The sequence below is a fragment of the Pteropus vampyrus genome, unplaced genomic scaffold, assembly GCF_000151845.1.
Source record: "Pteropus vampyrus isolate Shadow unplaced genomic scaffold, Pvam_2.0 Scaffold57, whole genome shotgun sequence".
Lineage (NCBI taxonomy): Eukaryota > Metazoa > Chordata > Mammalia > Chiroptera > Pteropodidae > Pteropus > Pteropus vampyrus.
This window is the reverse complement of record NW_011888838.1, coordinates 6,830,636-6,840,803: the sequence shown is the minus strand read 5'-3', so window position 1 is coordinate 6,840,803 and position 10,168 is coordinate 6,830,636. Positions and strand designations below refer to the sequence as shown.

Below are 10,168 nucleotides of genomic sequence, written 5' to 3'. Positions count from 1 at the left end.
TATATGGGGAATTCTCAAACACGGTAACAGGGAAATGTAAAATAAAGTGATTAAAAATATGAGTTCTTCAATGTTGTAGAGACTTTATAGGACTCAAATGACTTCCCTATAAAGAAAATAATAATTTTTTAAAAGAGGATTGGCGAGGTATTCTCTAAGGGTTTTAATATCCTTTAAGGTATTAATAGACATTTAAAGTATTCTAGGATAAAATGAATCCTGCCTGGAGCAAGAAACTCTAAGTGTACATAAGCATTTCTCAGACCTGTTTAGTGAATGAATAAAATGGAAATAAATATGAGGGCAATGAGAGAACAAAGTGGGCCAAGGGGAAAATAAGAGTATCAATCAGGGAGTGGAAGAATAGCATTAACAGTGTCATGGGTTTATAGCCATGTTGTAGATGTCTTGCCAAGGAATAATACAAAGATTTAATTGTCCAAGAAAATATTTTGTTGTGTTCTCATGGCCCAGAGTAATTTTGTGGAGTAGATAAAATTTGTGTCTATCACAAAAATGACAGTGCCATTTTTAGGGAATATCGATACAAAATAGATTAGTTCTTTAGCCTTGAAACCAGAATGATTTCTCTTTTGTTATATTAAAAGTTATTCAATATGTAACTTTCCAATTCAAAGTCAGTCAGCAGATAATTTAAATGCCACTAGTCAATTTTAAGATATCAGATTTATTTTTCTCTCAATGTCTAAAAGACATCACAAAGCTAAAGCAAAAAAAAAAAAAATGTAGAAGCAGAATGAAAACCGATCTGTTTAAAGGGGTTATCCTTCTCTATTATACGTATCTTTGCTGAGAAGAGACTCCTAAGTACATCTTCAATAGCCTTCTTTGCTCAATTAGAAACAATGTTTGGAGAACATTTATTTCTTTTCATATTCATCATAAAGTCACTAATTTATATATCTTGAAGTCTATTTTCTTTCTGCTTTATACTAAACAGGCAACTCAGTTGAAGATCTACAGCAAGGACAGGTCTACATAATAAGTAATAGCGTATGTAATGCACCAACTAGTTATAATGGAGCAGTCTTGTCTGGAATGCTATGTGCTGGAGTACCTCAAGGTGGAGTAGATGCATGCCAGGTAAGTTCAAGATAATGTTATTAATGTCATCATTCAAGTTTATAAGTACTGGCATGTGATACTGTGATAAACAGAGGTAAATTATAATACACAGTTCTAATCTTCTAAAAATTTATGATCTAGATTTTAGAGATAAAAATTTTTTATGAAGTTGATTTATTATGAAGAACCAATTCTAAGTCTACGGCCATGCTACCCTGAACAAGCCCGATCCTGTCTGATCTTGGAAGCTAAGCAGAGTAGGGTCTGGTTAGTAGTTGGATGAGAGACCACCTAGGAAGACTACGTGCTGTAGACATAAAAATTAAAAAAAAAAAAAGGGATTGTAAGCTGACAAGGTCCTTGCAATCTCTGAGGTCAACCAAGGCTCGCCTTGCCTAAAACAAATTAAAAAAGAAAAAAGAAAAAGAAAAACTAATTCTGAGAAGCCAAATTAAAGAAAGATTAATCATCTGAGCTCAAGAATCAGACAGACCTGGGTTTCAATTCCTTAACCTCTATAACCAATTCTTTTATCAATAAAATGGGATTGATAATAATAATATCTAACTCTTTAGGTAATACTAAACACTAGATGGAGATTAAATATGTCAGGCACGTACTAAGCAACAAAGAAATCTCAGCTATCAGCTATTTTTCCTATTGTCGTTAACTAGATCATGATCACTGACACTAATAACTTTAATCTCAACCTTTTAACCACCATGAAGGTTTAAACAAATTAATTATTTATCTGTGTAAAACATTACACAGAGAAATTCCTTACTATGGAAGAAATAGTAGCAAAAACACAGTGATGAAAAGGTGCTGAGAACTGGTTAACTGAAACATTTATGCGCAATCTAAAGGAAGCAGGTGCCAATCAGCTGGATGCAGTGCTTGCCATGCAAGCCAGTGATTCACGCACTGACCTTTCTTCCCATCTGAACCAATAACTAAGTAGATATGGAAGAATTGGCCACTAAGAGCAGTCAAATAAATAGCAAACTATTCTAGAAGCACACTTGGTAATAATAGCTGACATTTATTAATACCGATTATATGCCAGGCAATACTCAAAGTGCTATGTGTGCTAAACTCATTTAAACACATAAAAACATTTACAGATGAGGAAACTAAAGCACAGGGATCTATTAAATACCTTACTTAAGATCATATATCTGTTTAGTCAAGGATTCAAACCCAGGCTATCTAACTCCAGAACTCACGAGCTTAACCCATCATGCAGCATGTAAGACCTATACTAAATTTGTCTCCTCAACTAGAAATTGTATGCACAGATATTTGTTGACTAATTTATTATTATAGTTGGTTGGTATTTCATAAGGAGTGTTTTACTCATTTCCATATAAATTTCTTTCTCCTTTTTCACCATGCAGGGAGTATACTGTGAATAGGAATATAAAAGAGACTTCTAAAAATTCATTCATTCAACAAATATTTTCTTAGTATCTCTTATGGGCTAGAAGCTTAGGATACAGCAGTGTCTGGAATAGATATGCTCCTTGCCTGATAGACCTTACAGAATAGTCAGAAAAACAGACACTGAACAGGTATCACAAATGCAATGAGTGTTGCAGAGATGTGTAGCTGCTACAATGAGGGGAACTGATCCATGGGAATAAGTTCAAACAGGCATACAAATGTGCTTTGTAAAATAATGAAGAAGCAGTGAAAGATATACACACAAAATGTGGGAACCAAGACAATGACAAACTAACCCAATCCAAAATTAGAAGGGGTGGCAGGGATGAGAAAAGACACAGGTGATGAGGGAAGGTTTCCTGAAGAAGGTAAACCTTGGAATGAGTGGCAGTCAACCAGGCAACTGAGGGAGCCTGGGAAATGTGCTTCTCATCTTCTCACACTTGCTGAAGGAATGTGTGTTCTTGGGAGACTCTGGTAATTTTCATATGACTTGGTATATTTTAACAAGAAATGTCAGACTAACTTTATTTATTGTCATAATGGATATGACTTCTTCTGTCATAGAAATAAACTCTTAATATTTTGATGTTGTCTTCACACTTAAGTAACCAATCATTCTGTTTCCTTCAGGGTGATTCTGGTGGCCCACTAGTACAACAGGATTCACGGCGGCTCTGGTTCCTCGTGGGGATAGTAAGCTGGGGGGATCGATGTGGTCTGGCAGATAAGCCAGGAGTGTACACTCGAGTGACAGCCTACCGTAACTGGATAACCGAACAAACTGGAATCTAGTGCCCCTCTGCTGCAAAGTCTATATGCAGGTGTACCTGTCTAAAGCTCCAAAACTACTTTTCAGCTGCAAAAGAAACTGGAAGTGCCCTATTCTCACATCCTGTTATATAAATATGATTCACAAACACTATTTGACCTTTATTACTACAGATTTTATATTTTCTCAAGAAAACCATATGAACGTTGCATAGTACTGTGGCTATGTGCCAGGGGAAAGAGAAAATTAGTTACAGAGTTAAGAATTTTATTATAGTTGTATTAAGTGATAAAGTGAGGGAAACAGGTACTCAAGAGTGGATAGTAGGGGATCCTGGACACATCTGCAAAGTCAGAGGCATCTTCTCTAAAGAAGTCTCACTGAAGCTGATAAGTGGGCAAAGTATCGAAACTTGCAAAGAAAGAAATAGTAGAATAACATTCAAGACAGAATAACATGAATCAAGAAAAATACTATCTATTTGAAATTTCTGCTTACTCAATATTTTATAGGTAGTAAGTCCTAAAATTAAATCCATGAAGTCATTGTACAGTCCTACAGCAATTTTTATCCTGTAAGAACATGCTCCCATAGGAACTAACTGATGAATTTAAGGCATTTAAGATCAAAGCTAAAATAGTCACTCCTCGACTAAGATCCAAAGAATCATAATTTTCATGAGAACTTCTATTTAAAATATTTTTTCATTTATATGAAAGAGAGAATTTATTTTGTCCATAGAGAAGTTTATGAAATACACATACGTGACTTTCTCAGGTAACTTACAACTACACAGTGCTTCTTTACAACTAAATAAGAGTAATTTTAAGAACTTAAGCTCACCAGTGGCAATTATTTTTGAGTTTAAAAATCTTTAATACCTAAATTCAAGTAATAAATTGAAAGTCATGAGTGAAAAAAAAATATGAAGAGTTGGTTTGCAAAGAGAAAGGTTAAATAAATTTCAATAAAAATTTTCGATAAAATTATCTTGGAGAAAGAAATTTTTTCTCTCTCTCCCTTTCTTTCCTTCTCTTACACACATATACGCACATACACACACATTAAATTAAATACATTAGAATTTAATGGCATTGTAGTTTATATAGCCTGAATCATGAATGTTACTGAATTTTTATGGGATACTAGCATAACTAAAGCGTGGTTATGCATGATCATCTATGTGTCAGGGCTTCTTTCTTCTAACTTAACAAAAGGTGGGTATCAGAACAATTACATGCATTGTGATGAAAATTTCTTGTATTTCATCATATAAAATTGTGAAGAGACCTACACTGAAGCCATTTACTTTTAAGGAAAAGAAGTTGGAAGTTAAAATTTCTTGATAAAATGTACAAATTGTTGGTTTACCTTATTTCAAATAAACTCTTAAAATCATGTCCCTGCCTAAGTATTTATGGAAGTTATGATTTATGAAGGACAATCCAAAACAATTTATTTAATTGCTTCTCCAACAAGAAAACTGCCAACTGGGCTCTAAAGGCTTGGCGCTTTCTGCTGCCTTATAATCAAGCCCTATAACTGAGGTGAGCGTCCAGCTTGACACTCCCTGGCTACACCCTGTGAGGACAACATTAAACTGGTCATTTTAGAGAGTGCCTCAAGGGGAGTGTGTGTGTGCCTGGGTTGGTGTGTTTGTAAGTGTGTGTGTGCACGTACCATAACACAATCATAAACATTTATTTTTGTTTATTTGTATATATTGAAAGCAATATAAAGGAAAGTACCTATTTAGAAAATAGAGCAAACTCAATTTATTGAAGATAAAGTATTATTTAGCAAATATTCATATTTTTGAAGAGATATTTGAAAACCAGAAGAACATTTTTAAAAGAGCTTTTTTTTTTATGTACTGATTAGTTTCACTTTCTTGATAGCTAATTAACTCCATGATGGCAATTTTGAAAATTTATGGGCGGGGCAGTGATTCATAAATCCTTTCAGTCCTTAAAAAGTCACTCTGGAAACTGGCAGAAACTTTCTAGCACCCTAATTCAGTGCCAGGAAGAGTTAGGAATACCAGGGAGAATCCTATTCAGCGTATAGAAAATACACAGATGAACCAATAAAAAAAATGGCAAAGTGAATATTTGGTGTTCAGATTGAATCCTTCTGAATTTAAAATAGTGAACAGAAGTAATGAATCATAATTACTCAAGAAAGTTTAGAGCAAACAATTGACTATTTCTTGCACTTGGGGTTTTAATTACAGAGTGTAGATCATTCACTTAAAAAATGTATTAAGCCTATGTTCCAGGCTTTCTACTACACACTGATGAAACTAAGATAAACAAGACACAGTCTCTACCCTTAAGACACTCAGAGAATGCTGGTGTTGACAAACATATTACATACCATAATAGAATGCAACAATAAAAAATAGAATATTTATTATAGAGTAACAAAAGAAGGGGGTAAGTCTTAGAAGACTCAGGGAAAATATTTTATAATACCAAAAGCGAGTCTTCCAGAGCATTAATTTGCCATGAACCATACTAATTACTCTGTGGTTAGAGAGAAAGGAGCTAAAAATTTATATTATTCATCTAAGTCTGTCATAGGCTCTAATTTACACAATTCAATTCCCGTTTTCCAATTTGATAAACATTAAATGATTCAAAAAGATCAAAACAGATTTTCTCTTTATATTTTTCTTATGTCTACATAATCCAAATCTCAAAACCCAGTCCATTTCTAATCAATAAATTTGATTAATCTCCAATGAGGAAAACAGGTCATTTTTCCCCACATATTTCTAGTGATTTATTTCTATAAAAATCAGTTGTCTTTTGAAGAATCAGGTCCCTTATCATAGAAGATATTTAATCAGACACTGGATGATCTCTAAAAATGTTCTGGAAGATTTTGCAGCAGGAAAAGCACTTTATTCCTGCTCGCACTCTACATTAGTATTTTAATAATTGTTTTATTTTTTTATAACTCTATTAGGATTGCCTATCAATGTCAACATTCTTAATATACTTAAACATTTCTAGTGTGCATTATTCTATTTAAATTTAGGTTCCATTTCTTCCACAATTAGTAATTTTCCTAAACTATAAGTTTTTGAAGGTAAAAAGATACATATAATCCTATTTTGTAACAAGACAAGCTCAAAGGATTTAGAGAGATTGTTAGACAATTGCACTTAAAATAATAAAATAAAAGTGACAATATTTTAAGTAATAAAAGGGTACATGTGCATGTGTGCATGTGTGCATGAGTGCTTGTGTGTGTGTGTGTGTGTGTGTGTGTGTGTGTGTGTGTAAACAGAATACTTGGAATAGACTTTAGAAAGATACTTAGAGAATCAATGTCTCCAAGTTTTCTTGGTGGTAATTTTCTACCTTTCTATTTTTAGTCTCCCTCTGTGAAAAATATAAAATTAAGATGAGCATTCTATAGCCTTTATAATTTGCAATGCATTTATAAAGGAAGTCCTGAAGTAAACATCACATAATATTCCAAATATTTTCATTATGACAACAGCAATTTGGTTTACTATTTTTGTTCTAATAGTCAGGAAAAATGGTAAGGGTTTCCAACCAGCTGTTTCTTTACTAAGGAAAAATATTCAAATTTAGTGGCTATGTCTATGGCTTAGAGACACTAATGTTTGTTCAGAAGAGATAAATTCATTAAATCCCTTGGATATTACTAGGTATTTAGATGTTTCAACTCATAGCAGGAAAATGACAGAATTTTGCCAAAACGACTTATTTCACCTAATTTTCTGGTGGATCATCGACACATAATTTTAAAAAATTGGTTTTTTTGCAGGCATCCACACTAAAGAAAAACTTTAACATTATGTCAGAGCCTTACAGATACATTTTTAGGTGGAAACAATATAAAGATAAACTTCATAAATGGCAATGGTAACTATTAGCATAACTGTGTTCTACTGTTGGGTAATATTTTCACCTTATCATCAGGCATTTTTGTATATTGTTATTTTAAGAAAAGAAAAGAATAAGGAAATAAACTCAACTCATAAAGTAATCTAATGGCCACATTTAGTTGAAGTAGTAGGTATTTTCCTTCAAAATTATTTAAATTCTAGGCAAAAGATCAGGGAAGTTAATTAATGTGACCAAGTTCACACAGTAGGAAAAGTCAAAAGACAAGCAAATTACTGGTTCTTTGATTCAGACCAAGACTCTTCATCACTGCCCACCACCTCTCACCAGCAATTTACACTATTCTTCCACTCACTGAAGGACCATGATGGGCCATGGGCAGTGTTTCCATTTTCTTTCCTATAAAGCTGTGAAATAATATTCTCTACTCCATAGAGTTTTACTTCATGGAGTAAATAAGGAAATGTGAGCATTTTGTATAAAACAGGCAATATAAAATTTTCTTATGAAGAAAAAGAGATTTAAAAATAGAATAACTGAGACAATAAAAAAAAATTTAAGTGCAAATTTTTGCTCTAAAGATATATAACCACATAATTTATTTCACAACCAGCTATGCATTCTAAAAATCTATTTTATATTTCTCCTTAATTTCAATGATAATAAGCAAGACTTTTTTTCTAAAGCTCTAAATCACACTTTAAAAAGAAGTGCCTCTCTTTAACAGAAAGTGCAAAATTGTCTCGAATTCAGATTTTCCCATCTTATTAGGTAAAGGATTTCAGTACCCCTCAGTCTGGTTGGGTAGTTACATAAAGGCTGTCTTTTTTTAAATGAATTACATTTGAGTTCCCTTTCAGAATCCATGCCAAGCAAAACCTGATCAGAAAAAATTAAAGTATGAAAGCTTCAAAGTTCACACTCTGAACTTTTTTTCATCAAGTGAAGTTAACATTAAATCTTTATTTTTACACACACATCAGGCAAAGTGCTTTCCCTGGTGAAAAGCAAGAAATTCTCGTAAAAAAAAAATGCTGTCTGGATCTCTTTGTTTTGTAAAAATAAAGCATACCTGCAATGTTATAAAGTGAGATTTTGTTACATGATTACAAAATTCATTTAGGTAGAACACATGAAGTAGTCAACTTCAATGAATTCTAACATAATGAAAATGTGGTAGTTAACATTTTCAAGCCTATCCTACTATTAAATCTATAGACTATCTAAAATTTCCTCTATCCTATCTGTTAAAACTTGCTCCAGATAAAATAGTTTTATAAGGATATCCATTTTTACTAGCAGGAGTTTGGCTAGGATACTCCCATATAAGCAAATTTTCTGGGTTACTCCAGTTGTACTGCTCTCACTCTCTTCAACTGACCAATTTTGAAGTTATACTTCAGCTAATATATTTTAATTTAAAACTTGCACACATTTCCTCACAAACTGTTCTACATTGGGGGTATTTTCTTTGATAAATAGAAACAATGAAAGCAAAAATTGTCTTTTTTCCCAGGATTTTTTAAGAAAATAATGTATGACAGTAAACCAAGCAAAGGTGACAGACTCTCTAATATCATTATTATTGTAACCTAACAATACTCAAATATACGATTAAGTTAGTCAGGTTGCTTCCCACCACCAGGCGGCCTAGATTTGGTTTTCACTGAGTAAAGAACAAGCAGTTGACTCGCTCATTCCCAGCCAATTGCTTTGCCAATGTATTCATGCACAAATACACATGTGTATCTGCTTAATATTGCTGACTATTTAACTCTTGAAATTATATTACAGAGCTATGAATAGCTCTCCTTCGAGAGACCATTTGCTCAGGTGTCCAGCATACCATACATGTCTTACATGTTAAAGAAAAAGTACAAACTATGTAAGAAAAATTCTCATTAGCAATAAGTGAAAGAAAAAAACTAAAATTTCGTGCAAAAATAATCATGTTTTCTTATAGATCAAAAACCTAATCATTGAAATAATGGCCTGAAATAATAAGAGTAATAAGAATGAAAGTTAAAATAGTTGATATTTATGAAGCATTTGCTAACCAACAGGCCCCTATGTGACAAAGCCAGGGGAGGTGTTGTTATTATAACTCTTTCTAAGAGAAAAAAACTAAGGTTTATTGAAGTAAATGTCTAAGATCACAGAGCTGATAACTTACGGAGTTGGGATTTAAAGGTAAATTTTCAGATTCTAAAGCCTTTGTACTTATCCTTTAGAAACTAATTGTTTAAATGATTTTAATTTTTCATGTTATTTTTATTTTCCCAGCTCTCTGGATTTTCAACCTAAGAATCAGACTCTCTAAATACAATTACCTCTACAGTATAATGATAGTCATGTTTTCACTAGTGCCCTCCACATTATGGGAATCATGTTCTGATGATCAAAATTTTTGAGAATTATTATGTACTTATTATCAACAAATACACACTGGCTTTAATTCAAATTAGAACCTGCAGAATCATGACATTCAAGTGGTTTAGAAAATTTCTTTATGTTCTTCCCTATGTCTTTCTAGACATATTCTCACTCTTATTGTGATGATATACAACATATGCCTCCCTTTGAACCATGCTGCTTCCATCTGTAAGAATCACATAGAATCTGATCTATTTTCCTTTCTTTCCCAGGCTCACATATGCCCACAGCCTGTGTCCATGAAGCCACTTACATATATAAATCTCATCACTGTAACCACATCCAGGCCACAGTTGCTACTTCTGGAGATTTTCTAAACTTCCAGCCCTTGGGAATGATGGAGATGTCTGCACAGGGGCAGAAAGACTGGCTTTTCCCAAAATCTGTGCCGCACTTTTCCAACAATTATTTAACCATAAACAGTCCTGGGGAAGTCCAAATCCTCTTGAAAGATCTCTTGAACATTTTATTCAGCTTGTACTAATTATTTCTTCCTTAAAAATCTCCAAACTCCTCATTTTAATAAAATGTTCTGTTGAGAGAGAGAGAGAGA

General features: G+C 33.1%; 1 protein-coding gene and 1 pseudogene across 1 annotated transcript in view; both read left to right on the top strand.

Moving 5' to 3' along the window:
* TMPRSS11D (transmembrane protease, serine 11D) overlaps positions 1-3,324 on the top strand; it is a gene marked incomplete at its 5' end in the record, with an annotated part of 38,998 nt that extends 35,674 nt beyond the window's left edge. The window contains 2 exons of the mRNA XM_023530909.1: positions 962-1,104; positions 3,163-3,324. Of these exons, the coding sequence (XP_023386677.1) occupies positions 962-1,104; positions 3,163-3,324 (305 nt within the window). The remainder of the gene's footprint in view (positions 1-961; positions 1,105-3,162) is intronic.
* LOC111740099 lies at positions 1,284-1,402 on the top strand (annotated as a pseudogene).
* Positions 3,325-10,168: the final 6,844 nt, after the last annotated feature.